Below are 19,348 nucleotides of genomic sequence, written 5' to 3' on the forward strand. Positions count from 1 at the left end.
AAGGATGAGTTGAGTACAGACTGGTTAGGGTGTGTGGCCTGCTTCTGCGCTGTATATTCAACATAATCTGTGTATATTCTGACTGAATTTGAGTAGGTACAAGCGGGAATGACACTTGAGCAATCAATGAACGAAAAGTAAAAGCAGCAGTCTTTGTAAAGACATTAACAAATAATAATGGCAGTATGGATGTGGAACTCCATTTGGCCTAACTTAGCTTATCAGTGTAGAAAAAAATCTACAGTCCCCACCCCACCCCCATTCAATGACTTTTAAATGACACAACCACTCTTATTTCCACTACCTTACCTGGCAATGTTATCACTTTGTGTGTTGAAGAGCTTCATCCTGTCACATTTGCCCTACTCAAGTTCACTATGGTGTGGTGTTCCGGAATTTCAATATATGAGGAATGATGTTCAGGGAAGGAAGGAGACAGAGAGGGCAGGAGAAGGGATTGGGGAGTGCTGCAGACCAATGGGTCACAGGTACATTGTGGGCAGTATGTTTTAGTTGGCAGGTGGTCGGAGGGTGGGATCTGATTGACAGCTCCTGTCTCTCAGTAACAAATGAGAGGAGATGAGACCAAGGGCAGCATGTGGCAGGAAGAAATGGGGGAGTGGTGGGAAAGCACTGATGCTCACAGTGACGAGGATCGCACACGATCGGAGGGACAGGTGGGTGCATCGGTAAACACCTCATACCTGTTGTGTTTCAGACACCCAGCAGTAAATGTCTGGCCTAGATTTTGTCTGTTTGTGAACACAGGCAAGGAAAAGATAGGGACAGGGGGATACACAATTGATCAGGGTTTGAAAAAGAAGGCTTGACCCAAGCTCAGAAGGAGAATGCAAAAGGCAATTAGCGGTTGCTTTGTCAAGCTAGACGTCCCATTGATGTGAGGAAGCAAAGTGTGCTCATTATTTTGTATCATTGCATGAAAGCAAGTTTTAGGATTGAGTTATGACACTGATTGCTGCTCCAAAGTTAAGTTACCAAAGTTTTGAGGATAATATTTTCTCGCAAGCAGACATAAATGTGAAAGGTCTTACCATCTTTATATGAGTTGCTATGAACTGATGTACGTAATTCATATTCTTCCTCATCTTAACAGTACAATTTTGGTTTAGTTAATATTGGTTTGCTGCAGGATGATGTTGCGCATCAAGTGCAGTTATATGATCCACTGCCACTGGCTAGCTTACTGCGAAGAGGGAGCCAAGTCCATAAGTCTATCCTGCCAATACACACCCACTGCATCACCAAGACCCCCTGTATTGCCTTCTCACGGTGACACATGGCAACTAGCACCGAGCCCTAGGCTGAACTGCAGGGGATCTCGGAGGAACCTTGGCCTCCAGAGACGAGTTATGTAAGCCCACCAGTGTGTGGACACCCAGGCATTCATCCATCAGGTTCTGGCTATGGGTCAAATAATAACCACTGCCGTGTGGATCAAAATCAAGAGGGTCAGAGGCACTGGAGCAGGGTCCTGTAGATGGCCGATGATCCTTTAAGAAAGAATGTTCTGCCAATTTCTGCAACCAAGTGGGGCTCCTGCTGGATTCAGACTGTAAGGTTGAGAGGGAGATGTAGATGCTGGGCAAGTCTGAATCTCCTGCCCTGGCTATGCAGCCAGTAAACAAATTGAGAGGGCAGTTCACCATTAATAAAAAGTGAAAAAGCACTCAATTAAGGCAAGTGTGAAACACCAGCTGAGTCTTGATGCAACAGTGACACTGGCTGTGGGCAGAGGTTACCACCATGATGACAGTGTTGTTTCAGAAGCTCCAATGCAGACCCCAGCCCTGCAAACAAGAGATTATCCTGCACCACCGGCAAGGGACGACTACATACGTGGCACTTGTGGTTGACTTTGCCTTCCCAGAATCTGCTTGTTGAGCCATCAAAAGAAGTGCAGCAGATGATCTCGTCTGACCTCACCAAAGTTCTGAAACTGCATCCCCCATCATCTCTCACAGATGGAAGGACACCAATAACCAGTTAAAAATGTTGTGTTTATCACTGCATGAATCTCCATTTACCTCTTATTTTTATGTAAGATCCAACCCATTTTGTTCAATATGATCAAATGCATAACTTCCCTTCTTAAATTGACTCCCATTTATTTGTTTGTTTAAATTGTTGAATGTGGCTGCAGTCTGCCACCAGTCAGGTATTTGAATAAGTGAGGGAGAACATTAAATCATTGTCTGGTGCAAACTCTCTATTAAGCTGAACAAATAAAGCTCCCTCCCTTTCCTGCCCTTGGATCACTTTCTGACAGTGCAATATGCAATATTCTTTGCTTTGCTGCTATATTTTTGTTCCTTTCTCGCCTAGTTCTTAGAATGGAAATATAATTAACTGCATGGCCTTATATAGAACAAGGGAAGAAAGAGCATGTGATCAATGTTCCCTCTAAGCTTCATGAAGCTACCACACAAACCACTCACACTCGTCCCCTTTAAGATGCTGTGTGTGCATAGCTGTGCAGAAACATTTAAACATACTGCTGCTAAAATAAACAGGGTGCGCACAACAAAGAAAATTTAGGGACATGATTGCATCTAATGTTGGTGACTTCAGGTAATGGACCTCTTGGTGTTCACCCCCTCCATTACCTATATTGGGTATGTGGAAGTTGAATTACTTTCAAATAATAAAAACAAGCAATTTAATATTTCAGAATGAATAAGGAAATTAAGTTATTTACATATGTTGCCTTTTCTTTTGTTCATAAATATACCCCAATTTGTGACGATCCGAGAAAGAGTGGACCGATTTTGTGGTAAAAATAATGGTGAGACAATCAGCACTCACTGTTACTAAAGAGTAAATCAGACAGCAACCCCAGCATCTGCTTATGCGCAGTTAAACGCAGAAAGTAGGAAGTTGCTGTTTGAATTTCCCTGCTTCCTGCCAAGCTTCACTGCACTGATCGCCCACTAAGAGATTTGGCATTCACGCACATGAACGGTGTGAAATCTCTGCACCTTACCCTCCGAGCACACCAGGAAATGTTGAAGCTTACCCATTCAGGCACAAGTGAATTTTTTATGGTGTGTGATGGGTCTTAATTACTTTCAAACAACCTCACTGGCACTGAACATTTACTTTCAAAAGTTTGATGTCATTCCTTCAAATCTTAATTATTCTGAGGGATTAAAAATGTTTTTTTTTTAACTTGTTTCATTTCTTTATTTCTCATTCTTAATCCCATCTTTATTTCACTCCTTTTATTTAATTTTCTGTATATGATTTGGCATTGAAAAAAAGTATTCTAACTTATACTTTCTGGTTAGACTGTCTCTATAAGGGTTCTTCAACCTGATTTATTGGTGGGACACACCGTTGCTTACCCTGTTCACACGGGTCCCAGTTGTTTGCCACAAGTTGCAGGGTAGAAGCCCAAAGGCTTGTGGAGAAGTGGAAGTGAAATGAAAGATGAGAGACATTTGTTCACCACTAACAAATTATGAACTATTATCATAGAGATTGTTCATTTTAACACAGTTACAGTGCTCGTATATGTGTCTTAATGTGTGATTCAGTGAAAGTTACTGTACTGTTAAGCTCCCCTGAGTCCACAATTACCCTGTTTGAAATGAGCATATCATTCATTCTATTTTTCCATGAAATTAATTCATCACCAGGTTTGGTTTGCTCAAGAGTAAAGAACAGAGACTTTATCAGATATGGGAGTGAAAAAAGGCTTGTATTTCTCTAGTGCCTTTCACAACCACAAGACATCTTGGAACACTTTACAGCTAATTAAGTACATTTGAAGTGTAGTTAATGTTATGTAGAAAACATGGCAGAAGACTTGCGCACAGCAAGCTCCCACAAAGAGCAATCTGATCATGACCAGATCATCTGTTTTTTTCAGTGTTGATTGAGCAAAAATATTGGTCAGGACAGCTCCCCTGATCTTCAATATAGTGTCATGGGATCTTTTAAATCCACCCTGAGAGAACAGATGGAGCTCGGTTTAACATCTTATTTGAAAGACGGCACCTCTAACAGTGCATCACTCCCTCAGTATTGCAGTGGGATGTCAGCCTGGATTTTTTTGTTCAAGTCTCTGGAGTGGGACTTGAACCTGCAGATTTCTGACTTTGGGGCAAGAGAGTTACCAACTGAGCCATGCTTGACACCTAAGGAGAAAGGTTAAGCATAGAAAGGTAGAGTAATACAATCTGGGATACTGCCTTCTCCTGATTGAAATAGCAGCTCAGGTTTCGTTCAAAGAGCACAGATGTTTGTGAGCTCAGTCTTGCCATCGAGCTTGTCCGTTCAGGATCAGTGGATGGTTTCAAGTGATGAGCGTGTTTCTAATTCAGGTGAATGTTGCTGAATACCTTCAGTGTCCTTTCTGAGGGACATTGAACCTTGAAGGATAGGATGTTTTGAGGTAAGCTGTTCTATTCGAGGATCAATCTTAGGGAAGCTTTAAAAAGGCAGCCCCCAAGTTTCATTAACCTTGCTTCACCTCTGCTTGACCGTGAGTTGCACCCCACCATGTACCACTGTGGTCCAGGGCATGTATATATTTGGGTGGGCACTTGTGGTACATCTGGGAGCCCTGTTTAAGTGGGGCTGAGGAACGAGGTTACAGAGAGAGAGAGAGAGAGCGAGGGGCAAGGCCACAGTTAGATTTAAACACTCCGATTAAAATTAAAACTGTTAACTTGGAGGACAGGAGCAGAGTCAATCAGCAAGAAGAGGGTTGATGAACATGTGCAGGGCTAGGATTAAGGCAGCAGAGTTTGAGCAACAAGATGAACTGAAATTTTTAGATGATGGAGCAGAGGGTAGAGCAGGGTTTTTCGAACATGCGGCCCACAGTCCACAATCCTGCCTGCCGTACCTCTCCATTGTGCTGATGGAGCCAGGGTTCAAAATGCAGGTCAGTGAAGTGAAGGATTCTGCAAGCAGCAGCCTCTCCAATCACAGGCTGCTTCTCCCCCGTGCTTGCTGCTGATAGGCTCAGCAAATCAAAATCGTTTTCATTAAAGCTATGCGTTATTCCTTGCATTTTTGCTGTAGTATTTGAAACAGTGGCTTTAGTCTTGACTCAAGTGGAATGAAGGGGAAGGCTTGTCTTTTGTTAGAGCAGAGAATGGGGCTAGGAACAGAGGAAGATATGGACATGGTGGACCTACAGCTTTGAGGTGCTGAGAGGGGGACCTGGAGTGAGATGCAAAGTAGATATTAAAGTTGTTGAGAGTGATAGTAGAAGAGCCTGGGTCCCAAGACTAGGTACAGGTAGAAGTTTAGCTGTGAATGAAATGGGGAACTTCATGACTGACTTTCCACAACAGAAAATATTATAGATTGAGAGGGGTTGCTTTTGTGATTACATTAATAAAAAAAACACCATTTGGCACTTGGTGGTGGGGGGAGATTTCTTTTGCACATGAAGCATAACAGAATTGTAATTGGGTTCTTTGTATGTTTATGATGTTACTAAACATTGTGTGCAAATAAAATATTCTCACATTTTTCAAAAAAAACTAACAAATATTATCAAAAAGTTCTGTCAGCATAGTTGTGTTAACTTACTACTTTAGCACACCAGGGAAGAGGATTCCCTTTGAGGGAAGTTAAGCATGCTCTCAATGGGCGGAATCTTGGAGAAGCAGGGGTCTCCAAGACCCCCTCTTCAGGAAGGCTCTCTGCATCTTGTGCCACTTAGGCACTTAAGGACCCCAGGAGCGGAAGGCCTGCCTGCTGAGAGTTGCCAGCCAGTCAGAGGCCAGCAGTTCTATTGAACAGCAGTGCTTCTGGTGAGGTGGTGGCTGTGGCTGGTATAGTACCCACCCAAGGCCTCAAGATTGTTGCTGAATCCCAGGCCTGAGCTGTGTGATGGCGGGGAGTGTGTCACGGGGGGTGGGGGGGTGGTCACAGGGGAGGGGAATGAGGATACTCAACAGCAGGGACAGGATGTGGCTCTCAGCAGGCCCCCACCTCTTCCTGATGCTGAGTCCCATCAGGCATCGAATGCCTTTGAACGTGGGACTCCGCCCTCCCCAGGAAGCCCGCAAAGCAAACACGCCAGGGTTTTGCTTGTTGTGCTACCCGCTTGGCGAGTTCCCTGCCCACCACTGGGTTAATCCCAACAGCGGTGGGATGAGTTCCTTAATTGGTCATTAATTGGCCACTTAAGGACCTGAATTGGTGATGGGGTGGAAATGCCATCCATGGGCCTGCTCACCACGGACTTAATTGGGGTGGAGGCAGGAAGGCAGTGGGGGTCCCCCCACCTGGCACACTTTCCCCTGATTAAATGCTCCCCTGGCACCAAACACGCCATGGGGATGGCACAAGATTCCGCCCAACATTCCACACTCTCAGTCTATTCATACAAGTTTATTAGTCAGAGCTGCAATGAGAATATCCAGCTTTATAAGGTGGATGCAGAGGACTTTATTTCATTGTTTTCATTGCTGTCCTTTGGAAATTAAGAAACACAAAAATCTCCTCTTTTTGTCTTCAACTCTAGATTGTGATGGTACAAGATCACCCTATGTACACCTTTGAGAGCCTTGCGAATGGATACAGATAATAGTTTTAAAAATGGCTTTATTTTCTCAAAAAAATATTGGAGCATTGGACAGCGACGTGTTCATAAATTGGGCAAAACGTCTGATTTTTGCTTTTCGTGCTTCCGCAAAATTGATGATTTTTGCCGTTAGATTTGGATCAAACAGGACCAAGCCCCCCCCCAGCCTTGCATGTGGTTGGATGTTGGGTGAGTGTCTCACCTCCTTTGGAGTTTGGCGGGTTTGCAATGTTGCAATTTCTGATTTGAAATGAGTAACTAATAATGGAGCTCCAATACTATTGGATCTCATTTGGTAGCACGGCGACAGTACAGTTTTTTTCAGCGATACTATTGAACCTCTAGACCTAACAAACAGGTCCCGCTCCCATTTACTCTGGTGGTGGGGGGGGAAGATCCACTGCCTAAAAATAAAGGTTAATTTCTGAACGATTCTTGTTTATCTGTGTGTACAGTGTCTTGGACAGTCCGAGCAGACTGGATGAGGAACACAGGCTGATTGCTAGGTATGCTGCCAGACTAGCTGCAGAAGCTGGAAACACAGTAAGTACCTCAGCCTTCCTTATTCTATTTCATCACTTCTTTCAGGCCTTGGGCTTGGTAGCTGACATCCAGTAAATGACAGCTATTTAGTTCAAAAGATGTGGCTGGCAAGGTTTCTGTAAGATGTACAATAATGGACCTTTGCCTTGATTTTAGGGCATTCATCTGATAAAAGGGTTTCAAACAATGCTTATGAATCCTAGGAGTGAATTGAGTGGCTTATAATGGTTGTCTGAACCAAAGGTAGCATTAAAGCCTTGAAATGCCCCCAGAGCATCACATCTACATAAGACTATCGCAAGCATAAGACTATATGCTTTATGTTTTAAGTTGGTTATCTGTTAGAAGCTGTCTGTTTGATCTGCGCTCTCTGTTACATGCCATGCAATTATACCCACTGAGTGACTGATAAATGTGCATGTTCAATCCAGCTGTTCTATAAATTGTGCCTATTGTCACAATCATGAGTTTATAAGATTATATTTTGGGTCTGTAGCTTTAAATTTAGAGCAAATGAAGGGGGTCGTGTGATTTGTTCTGCAGGCTCCTTGACAGTAAGCCTGGGTGATTTGATTGTCAAAAGATCAAAGGGAGGTTTAGATTGTTTTACCGAGTAGACGGTACAAGATATTTACGCTTGGAGGTAAAGACAGCTGTCTCTGGGAGACTCAAGGTCTACTCATTGTAAACTCAAAGTCCTAGAAAGGTGTTGTAGGTATCAGGTTGCAAACAGTTATGCTGTAAACTGTCCATTTACTTCTAAGATGAAAGCAAGTTGGGGCCAAGTATAGCTAATTCTCATTTTCTACCTGAATGGAAGGTTAATGTGTTTCACGTTGCCATGGGGAAGAGGAGAGAGGAAGCCATTTTTGAGACCAGGTTACAGGCTTCCCTACAAATCAATGAATATGTCAGATAGGCAGCAGTTTTGTGTGGTCAACAGGTAGAAGAAGTAGTTTGGCTTTTGCACGCTACTACAGCTGGATGCAGAGGGAGATGATCTCTAGTCGAAGAGAGACACCCTGCAACGATCTAAGGATTCCGGAAAATTCACCCTGGCATGACCAGCCGAAGAAGAATCGTCAGAACAGGTTTTCCTGCTGGTAGTGGATTTAAGAACCTCTTCAAAATGGAGGAAAGTGCCTGGAGAAGGCCACTCAAAGTTACTACTGAGAGAAATGGGGATATGGAAACCTGTTGGAAGCTGGGAGCAAGGTTATGGCTTGCTCTAAGGACTTTAATTCCATGGGGAGTGTGATGTGTGATAAGTATAAAAGTGGAATGTTCCTCTCTGTAGTTTAAAGTATAAGTTGCCTACAAAAAGAAAACCATGTTCAATTAATAGTCTTTTTTAGTCATTTGTTGTAGTAAAAGTTTTAAAACATAGAATCTTGCCTTGTCACTCTTTCAGCTAGTAACTGGAAGTTTGAATCTCTTTTTAAAAGCTATCGATCTCTGCAGAGATTGTAACAATATTAGGCTGCTGCAATCTTCTTTATAAACATTATCTGAGAGATGCATTGGAGGGAAAGTGCTTTTGATCAGTTAGATAACAAGAGTAAAAGATGTACTTAGCTGGTAGCAGTTTGGCTCTGCTTTGCTCATTGTCAAGAAACAGCCACCCCATTACATCTGTTACACTAGGTCCATCTTATCTCACAGCCAGAGCTTGAATCAAAGCATGCCCTGACAAGCTAAAATCAAATGGCCTTTACTTTCACAATCCTTCCAATACAAGTTACTGAACACTTTGTAGGGTTTTTTCCATTGACAGCGTATTTGTGGCTTAAAACTAACTATTTAAGGCATAGCATGGAGAATCGTTTACAATGCATTGATTGAAAATCCTTGGAAATTCATCTGTGCAGTACGGCTTTATTAATGCAGGTCGTAAGTCTGAATTAATGTCACTGAATTTTGTTTGATTGCCTTTGGGAGACAGGGATAAATTGCTCTCGAGATTTATCTTGGGGTTTACCTGTGGCTGTGCAATGCCCTCAGGAGATTGAGTAGGTTGTGTAGGGTGTATGGGCTGTCAAGGGAATTAACTTTAATGAACAAATTGCGTTTCTATCTTCTCTTGTTTCTTAAGTTTTTGTCTTCACGAGGAAGAACAGCCACGGTTGATTTTGCATTAAGTGCAGTTGGGGCAACTGAAACAATTTACATAATCGCTCATTTGGAAATTAATAAAAATGATTTGCCATTTTTTTCATGATGCTAGTCTTGGCCAGGCTTCTTTTCACAGGCACCAGAATGTGGCAGAAATTAATTCAAATGAAATTATTCATATTCCATTGCAGCATTAACCTCTGTCACAATGCTGAAAAAAATAGTACTCAGCAGTATTAAAACATATACAGTGGTTTGGAATAAGTATTGAAAACAACAGTAAAGGATCTCATTTATCACAATTCCTATGTCACATTTCACATCCTTCCCCAGGATCCCTGGATATTTTAACCACTGTTGTTTCCAGCAATTATTACAGGGATTTTTTTTTGGTGAACAAACCTAACACTAGATTTCCTTCCCCTCCTCTGTCTTGGCTTAAATATGATTTGTGACAGAGAGCATAATATTGGGACCTGATCCATTTGTAAGCTGAGAAAGGGTCAGAGTCGTATACTCTCTCCCCTCCCCTTTGAATTTACTGTCTCCGTGTGGGCGAGATGACTTGCATGTCAGTTGAGTACTTGCAGTAGCGAGGTCATAATTGGGAGCCTGGTTGCACAGGGATCAAATAGTCATTAAGAATGAGCAGGTTAGAGGTAAGAAGGAAAATTGGGTTGAAATTTCTTCCTATACAAATGGTTATGGACGTGTGGAGCAAGTGACAGGGAGAACTCTTGAGGCAGATGGGATCAAAGGCCCAAGTAAAGGAACATTTGAGATATATGATAAGATGCTGAGTAGACTGTGAATCTGTCAAAAGCAAATGAAATTGTTGGGCCTCTTGGTCCTTATCTGTTTGTGAATATTCTCTGTTCAGATCAGAATCCATTCCGGTGGAGTCAAATTTCTTGTGATATTTTAAATCTGTATGCACACTGAGCATGAGTAAATGCTTACTTATATCTTGTGAGCTCATTTGTACTTGGAGTAAATGCATACACTTGTAAGTTAGCATATCTGTGTGCTGTTCTGTTATTCTACAAACAGCTCTACCTGATGGAAGTTAAAGGCTACGTTTTAAAGGCTACTTGCTCTCTGAAGGTATATGCATAACATTGTATCTAACACCCATGTGCAATTGTGAGGTAGGGTATTGGACTAATGCAATAATCTTCAACTTCCGTCACTAACACATATTTCTGGTCCCTGATTCTACACCCTCCCCAACCACTGTTTCACATTGAACTTGTTTGCAACCTGAGTTGGGCTTCTGATCCGAGATCCTGTCAATGACAATGATCATCTATTGCTACCTCTGTAACATCACCTGTTGCTGAAACCATTACTCCTGCTTTTGTCACTTCCAGACTCAGCTATGCCATTTCCCTTCTGGCTCACCTCCCATCCTCCACCTTCATAAACTTCAGCTCTATGAACTCTGCTGCCTACATCTTATGCCACATCAAACCCTGCTTGCCCATCACCCCTATCCTCAGTGACTTCTGCTGGCACCTCACTCCCCCAACATCTCAGATTTAAAATTCTCAACATTGAATTTAAATTTCTCCGGGGCCCAGCTCATTGTCACCTCTGTCACCTCTTCCAGATCCTCAATCCGCCCTCAACTCTCTATTCCTCTTCCTCTGGCCTCTTAAAAATAAAAATAGGTTTATATTAGGTTTCTGGGCCCTCACTGGGATTCTCTGAGTCTTTGCTGTTTCACTACCCTAAGTTCAGTTTGTGTGTGAACAGGATGTTTGCTTAAGTTATGACGCCAATATATGACATCAATATTTAAAAAGTGAATTCAGATTCTCCAGGACTCTCTAACATTGACCAGTTTTACAGGGGGAAGCTGAACTAGCTGATGCTTGGAAGGTATAAGATGGGAAGCTTTTCCATGGAGGTATAACTTGTCCAGGAAGATGCATTGAGGCCTGAATCAGTTGTAGCTTTGAATTTTAAAGTTGAATTTATTACAAATGTTATTAATACCACAGACTGAGTGTGGGTGGAGATCACTTTTACCTTGTCACAAAAGTTATTTCAGTCCTCTAGGCTTCGTGATATATACGAACCAAACTTTTTAGGAATAACTCTGCTTAGAGAGTATTTTAGTCATTCCTGCCCTGCTGATACTTTGCTGCAACTTAGCAATTATGAAAATGTTACCAATCCCTTTAAGAATTAGTTGAGGAAATTTGAGTGAAAACAAAGGAGGCTATCATATACGTGGCAACTCGATTTATTTACTGGAATTACAATTTTTAAGGCTCATGGTGTTCCAAGAGTACCTTAATTATAGCCTGGCCAACAGTTCATGTGACAAGCCTTTCTGCTGGACCATTTTATGAGACAAATCGCCAGAGAGTGATCTAAAGATAGAAGGGGAAAAAATAGAAATCTGAAATAGAAAGGCAAAGTTATTATTACAACTCAGATAAGCAGGCAGTGAAAGTGAAATGGAACCTAGTCTTTATACGCTTAGAAGCTTTTTTTTTTACAGAGATAAGAATTACACATCAAGCACCACTGATCCAACAACCACAGTGAAACACAGTTAAACACCCAATTAACGTACACTTGACAATTCTCAGTAGGTGCAGGAGCCTTGGTTACATGTGAAAATAGAGAAGATGAGCGAATATCTCATGTAGAGAACCTTCATCAAACCTTAAGTCAAAGAGGAAGTTGGGAAGAATTTTAACATGATGTTATTTCACAATGGCGTGACGATTAACATTGATTGTGCCCTGAGCTGCTTAAGGCTTATGGGGGAATAAAAGATATATGCACAACTACATCTCCTGCTCAGTGACATTGGTTCTGAGGCACATGGTGCCATTCATGGATCAATCTAGTCAGCCGGAGAAGAACATTACATTGCTGAGGAGAGAAGATGGCAGGAAAATACAATAAAATTAGCTGCTGAATATGCGTTTGTTGTTAAAATGTTTTATTTGCTATTTTAGCAGCGTTCAACATCAGAACTGGCTTTCAACTTCGATGCCAACAAGCAGCAGCGACAATTAATTGCAGAACTGGAAAATAAAAATAGGTAAGAAAGATCACACTACGTGCCCTGGCAATGACGCCACAGGAGCTCTGATTCTAGCATTGCTTTGTACTGAGGGCAAAGTTCGTAAAACAACCTTGCTCTCTGGTTCTTCAAATAGTCACTTATCAGCGGGCAAAAAAAAAGGTAGTAAGAGCTACAAAGAGGGAATATGAATAAAAACTTGCAAGCGAAATCCAGATGAACACATTAAGTTTTTACACTTGCGTTCAAAAATAAGTCAAGAGTAATGTGGCCCTTTAAAAACAGATGTGGGTGATATTGCAAATTAAAATAAGGAAATAGCAGAATTTTTGAATAATTACTTCGTGTCAGTCAGAGAAAGATGATGAAAATCTGGCATTCCAGAGAAACTAATAATGGAACAAGGACTGAAAACTCACTAAAGTTAACATAAGCATGAAAATGGTATTAGAAAAAGTAACAGCACCCAAGACTGACAGAATCCAGGATCTGATGGTTTCCATTCCATGGCTTTGTGGGTTTAGTGTGTCACCTGCAACGCGAGATGGCCACCGATACCTGTCTGTGCATGCGCAGAACTCAAGCGACATCACTCCACTGCGCCCAGTCTGCCAGAAAGCTTTCTTGCCAAGGGGCAAAATGCTATGGAACGGTTTGATTGACAGGGGTATCAACCATTGGGCAGGCTAGCGGGGATGGGTGGAGTGGGGAGCCAGGGGAAGGGATCAAGCTCCCAAGCTTGTCCTCAGTCATTAAGTTGTCCTGATCCAAGGTTTATTTTTTGAAAAAACACTGAGGCGGTAGGTCTCATCATGACGTGGGTCACCAGGGATGTGCAGCCATCCTTCCGCCCCCGGTAACAGGTTAGTTTGAGGGCCTCAGGTGAACTTCACTCTAGGGCAGACGGTGCTGAAGGTGGGCCTGGGGGTGGAGGGTGGGAGGGAGGCAGAGGCTTCTCCACAAGGAGGACAAAGAGAGGAGGAACATTCCAGTATCCTGACCTTCGTTTCCCTAAATAAGCCAAGTAAAAGGACAGCCATGTTGCTCGTCGTTTATTTATGACCATTGCCTACTCTGTCACCCACAATAACTTAATGGGGTAAAACACGAGAACTGCGTGTGCGTGGCATTGGTAACAAGCACAGCCCTTATGGATTAGGTGAGCAAATTGAAGATGCTTTGGCTATAATCTTCCAAAGTTTCCTCAATTCAGGAATTGTCCCTTCAGATTGAAAAATTGCGGCCATAATTCCATGATCTAAGAAGAAGCCAGGATATTAAAGATTTGTTGGTCAAACGTGTTTTGAGAGAAAGTCATTGGAATTCATAATTAGGGCTAGAATGACTGAGCACTCGAGAAATTTGAGCTGATTAGAGAGAGTGAACATAGATCTGTAAAGGGTAGGATATATCTAACAATACTAATTGAGTATTTTGAGGAAACAACTAAAGTAATAGACAAGTCGGTCGATGTAGTTTATGTGGATTTCCAAAAGTCATTTGATAAGGTTCCGCATATACTGTTGAGTAAAATTGATACTTAAGAAATAGAAGGCAAATAAATGATCTTGTTCGGAGATTTGCTAGGTGATAAGTAAGGACAATAAGTATGTACTTGAATTGGAAGAAAGTAACTAGTGTGTCCCATAAGAATCTGAGCTGGGGCCCCGACAATAAAAGGATAGACATGAGCACTTTTTAAATGGCGGAAAGCTAGAATAGAGGAGGTTCATGTACAGAAATCACTAAAATGTTGTGGTCAGGTACAAAGCTTAACCAAAAAGCTTCATGAAATATTAGGGTTATGGAAATGCTGCGTACAGTTCTGGGCACACACACTTTAGAAAGGATATATTGGTCTTGGAAGGAGTACAGCAGAGATTCACCGGAAGGTTACTAGGACTCTGAGTTAATTGATGAGGCAAGATTACATAAACTAGGTTTGTGTTCCCTGCAATATAGAAGATTAAGTAGTGATTTAACAGAGGTTTTAAGGATTTTGAAAGCAATCTCTGCAGCAGGGTAGAGAGAGAAACCTTTTTCCTTTTGTCAGGGAGCCTAAGACAAAGGGACATAAACTTAAAATCAGAGCCAGGTTACGTAGACGAGAAGTTAGGATACAATTCTACCTGCAAATGGTGATAGAAGTGTGGAACTCTCTCTCATAAAAAAGCTTTAGATGCTAGCTCAGTTACTAATAGAGATCAATCTGAGATCAATAGATTTTTGTTAGCTGAGAGTATTATGGGATATGGAGCCAAGGTGGGTAAATTGAATTACAATATGGATTAGCCATGATCTCATTGAATGGCAGAACAGATCTGAGGGGCTGAATGGCCTTCTGCTGTTCCTCAGTTCCTATACGCACCTCCTTAGAAATCTAGGGCAGAATTTAATGTTGGGGACAGGGGTCTCACCTGCCAGCTGGAGAACTGGAGGGAACCCCACGTCACCTCTGTTGAGGAAGGCCCATCAGAACTAAGCGTCCGTGAGGCACTTAACTGGGCAGTATTGGGTCTTCCCTGGGATTTAGGACCCTGGGGGGGGGGCAGAAAACCAGCCGGCCAAGAGCTGCCAACCAGTCAAAGACCAACATTTCTCCGTTGTCCGTCAGTGCTACCAGAAGCGGTGGCTGCCAGCAGTAATGTACCCAGCAGAGGCCTAGGATCAACGAGGGACCCAGGTCCACAACCTGGTGGGAGCGAGGGTGGGATGGGAGTTACGGGGCGGGGTGTCACAGGCTAGGGGCGGGGTGAGGGTCAGAATAAAGCACACAGCTGGTTCTCAGCGAGGCCCCCGCCCTTACTTGATGCTGGGTCCCTCTATCAGGCTCTGTATACCTTTGAACACAGCCTCCCCTGCAAGTAAACCCAACAGGGCTTGCTTTTTGGATTCACTGTGTGGCAACTCTCTTGCCCACCAGTGGCACAGGATGAGACCCTTAAGTGGGCATTAACTATTCACTTAAAGACCTCAATTAGCGTACGGCTGTCCACGAACCTTCCCACTCCAGACTTAATCAGGCATCCCCGCCCTGCAGACCCCGGCCAGATTAAATGCCCTCTCGCCTCTAAATCTGCTTCTGGGAGACATTAAACTCCACTCCTGGTGTTTATATCACCTCCCTGCAACATGTTTTTTACAGCTTTTAAATAATGTGCACAACGTACGGGACAATTTAAAAGGTTCTCAATTTATCAAACAGAGCAATTTTATACCGATTCTACATTCTGTATAAATGACAGAAACAATAATATCACAATACTTTTTTGTTTAGAATTAGGTTGTTAACTAGTGACTTCCTGATGTTCTTTGTAATCACCAAAGCAGACTTCATAGTGGCACAGTGTACAGTATAACTCTGGCCAAACAGATGCGAAATCCAGGATTCAGCTTAGGCTATGAAACCACTTCGTGGTGCTTTCTTCCACTGTTCCGGTTTCACGTTAGCTGCTGTATAGCAGTGTGCAGTGAAATTTATAAAGTTAAGTTATAAAATTTTCCAGGCATCCCAGCTCTGCATTTCTGTTGTTGGTTAAGAGCCAACAGCGCATTTCACTCTTTACTGACTTTAGCAATTCCACCAAAGTGAGCGTTGAGCTCTGCTCTTCTCCAGTTTAGGAGTGACACAGTGATCGTGCTATAACCCAGATCTCCCCATAATGAAAGCAGGTATTTTGTTTTATAAAACTCCGGTGAAGCGCCTTGGGATGTTCCATTCTGTTAAAAGCGCTATAGAAACATAAGTTTTCGTTGCTGTTGTTTTCCAAAGACAGATTCAACCACCAGAGACCTTAAAGCATAAAACACTGAAGCCTTAAGTTTAGTGAATGTGGACTTGGGTTTAAAAACTAAGTTACTCTGGTGACATCAAACTCTACCCCTCCTAACCTCCCTTGACCCCCACCCTGCACCACCTCTGTGCTGTCAAATAACTTAATGACTTGTCTATCATCCAGAATTGCATGAGTCATGATTGTTTTCTGGTTGGGAACATCAAAACCCTCAGCTCCAGCCCCTGTCACAAACGGCATACCCTTGCCTCACTAATCCTATCCCTGCTCCCTGTCCTGGGTGAATCAGACCATCTGCAACCTTATTTTCCTATTCAGTAAAAGCATTAACTCCTGACCTCATATTCTTTCCATCACAAAAACCCGACTACCATCTCTAACATCTACCTTTATCCCTGCCTGAACACCCTGCAGCTGAAATCCTTATCCATGCCTTTCCCGCCTCCAGACTTGACGATTCCAATACTCTCATGGTCAACCTGCCTCCTTTCTATACACTCTATAATCTTCAGCCTATCCAAAACTCTACTGCCCATGTCCCATCCTGCACCAACTCCCTGCTTCCTCATCACTCCTACTCTTGTTGAGGTACATTGGCTCCCTCTCCCCAATGCCTTCAGTTTAAAATTCTTATCCTCATTTCATGGCCTCACTCCTTCCATATTTGTAAACTTTTCTAGCCATACAAATCTCCCTTCTCCCCAGAACTCTTTGTCCTGTAGAATCTATTTCGTTCCCCTGTCGCCCTACGTGGCCATCATCCTTCCAGACACTTAGGGCTGAACCGTCCGGTCCTGTGGGCAGCAGGTATCATGGTGGGCATGAGCGGACCATGGTGGGCATGAGCGAACCATGGTGGGCAGTGGGCATGAACGGACCATGGTGGGCATGAGCGAACCATGGTGGGCATGAGCGGACCATGGTGGGCATGAGCTGACCATGGTGGGCATGAGCGGACCATGGCAGGCATGAGCAGACCATGGTGGGCATGAGCGGACCATGGTGGGCATGAACGGACCATGGTGGGCATGAGCAGACAATATAGCAAGAAGGCCAAAAATCGGTTTTATGCCATCGTAAAACAAGTTTGCGATCGCCCACTCAACCCATCAATGGTGGGCCGCATTCCCCACCAGGAACCGAATTTCAATACTTTAGCTTCTCATTATAAGCCCTGCTGGCTGGAATCATCGCCCCCCCCCCCCGCCCCCCACGCTGGATCATCTGGGCATGATCACTCTGAAGTGTTTCACAACTGGACATAAGCAACGTGCGCCTGGCGACCTGCACTTCACTCAGGACTTCGTGGTTTGTTTACCTACCTTGCTTCGGTCAGCGCTCACGGTCATCAGCGCCAAGCTTTGCAGGCACCACCACATTACTTTTAGGGGGGGCTCATGGGCAGGTCTCTACCCACCAGACAAGCCGCAAGACAGGAGTGGCTTTTCAACGGCTGCAGAGAGATGGGAACACCACCACCTGGAAGCTCCTCTCCAAGTCACTCACCATCCTGACCTGGAAATACATCACCGTTCCTTCTCTGTCGCTGGGTCAAAACCCTGGAACTCCCTCCCTAACAGCACTGTGGTTGTACCTACACCACATGGACTGCAGCGGTTCAAGAAGGCAGCTCACCACCACCTTCTCAAGGGCAACTAGGGATGGGCAATAAATGCTGGCCCAGCCAGTGAAGCCCACATCGCATGAATGTATTTTAAAAATGGCTAGGGCTTGCTTGGGGAAGGGGGAGAAGTGGCCTCAGGCAAGGGAAGAGACTGCAGGACGAGGGCTGTACTGGGGAAGGGGGATATCCCAGGGTGTGTGTGGGGGCACATTTTGACCTGTGTAAGTGGCCTCCAGAGAGTCAGGGCTGAGGAGGGTGTCTCCAGAGGAGATGAGGCCAGATGGAGATGTAGGATGTGTGTGAGAGAGTGCGTGGCGATGTCCCTTGAACTAGCAGCGAGTGAGATGCCAGTGAATGTGGGATGGCTGGTGTGTGTGAGTTTTGATGAGATGGGTGCCTTACCCTGATCATTCACCCTCATTCTGCACTGAATGGCCCACCACTTCTGTGCAGTATCGGCACTGACCACCACTGCCACCGCCTCCCAAGCTGGAGTAGTCACCCTGATGGGCCTCCTGCAGCCAGAGCAGGGGTGGAGGACATCACGGTGGGCCTCCAAAAGGCATTCCACTGACAGGCCACCGAACTCTTCTTGGCTTTCACTGGGCTGCGAGCATGGAGAACTGTGTGCGGAGCTACAGTTTAGACATGGCAGCCGGAGTGAGGAAACGATGAGGTAACAGCGCGGAGGTGATTCAGAGGCTGCTCACCAGCGAGATGGCGCGTTTCCTGCAGCTGCATAATTAATGAGGCGGGAAGCAGATGATACAGTCAAAAACCCGCCATTGCAGCAGCAGGTAAAACGTCGTTTCTCACGGCCGCTACCACACTTAGTGCAAATCTGGGATGATTCCATCCTTAGACCCTAAATCCCTCCAACTATTCCAGCCCCCTCTCCTCCATTTAAGGTCCTCCTGAAAACCCACCCCTTTGACTCGTTTTAATATCTTCTTCTTTGGCTCAGCTTGATTTATCTGATTATGTCTCTGAAGCACCTTGGGTTGTTTTTCCTATGTACGAGCTGCTAAATAAATGCAATTTGTTGTTGTTGTTGGATACCTAACACTGTGTTTTCCTCATATTACTGTCTGCAACAATAACTGGAATATATTTGAAATAGATAAGGCAAGGGATACCATTTTTAAAAAGGGTTAATTTTCTTTCGTTATTGTTTAGAATTAGGTCAAGGTGGTGGGAAGAATAGGGAAGTAACTTATTACTTGGAAGGTGTGAGTCTAGATGGGGTAGAGGAACAATGGGATTTCAGAGCGCATATATACCAGTCACCAAAGGTGGGGCCACAGGTTAGCGAGGCCATTAAAAAAGCGTACCAAGCACTAGGCTTTATTCCTAGAGGGGTACAATTGAAAGGTAGAGAAGTTATGCTGATCCTTCAGAGAACCTTGGTTAGGCTTCACTTTGAGTACTGCGTGCAGTTCTGTCGCCACATTATAAAATGGATATAAAGGCTCTGGAGGTGGTGAAGAGAAGATTGACAAGGATAATACCAGAAATAGATGGTTATACACTTCAGCAAAGGATTGACAGGCCTGGCCTCCTTTTCTCTTGTAAAAAAAGAAAGCTCAGGGGTGAGCTAACAGAGGTCTTGAAAATTACAAAACGTTTTGATAGAGTGGGACACAGAGCGAATGTTTCCTCTTGTGGGG

At 43.8% G+C, this 19,348-nt stretch overlaps 1 protein-coding gene across 6 annotated transcripts in view; it reads left to right on the plus strand.

The window, feature by feature from the left end:
- The window catches only part of dtnba (dystrobrevin, beta a), a 461,468-nt gene that overhangs the window by 338,337 nt on the left and 103,783 nt on the right, over nt 1–19,348 (plus strand). For all 6 annotated transcript variants that reach the window (XM_078541481.1, XM_078541476.1, XM_078541482.1 and 3 more), the window contains exons 12-13: nt 7,021–7,108; nt 12,196–12,281. In XM_078541481.1, coding sequence (XP_078397607.1) covers nt 7,021–7,108; nt 12,196–12,281 — 174 coding nt within the window. The remainder of the gene's footprint in view (nt 1–7,020; nt 7,109–12,195; nt 12,282–19,348) is intronic.

The sequence above is a fragment of the Cetorhinus maximus genome, chromosome 5 (assembly GCF_964194155.1).
Source record: "Cetorhinus maximus chromosome 5, sCetMax3.hap1.1, whole genome shotgun sequence".
NCBI lineage: Eukaryota > Metazoa > Chordata > Chondrichthyes > Lamniformes > Cetorhinidae > Cetorhinus > Cetorhinus maximus.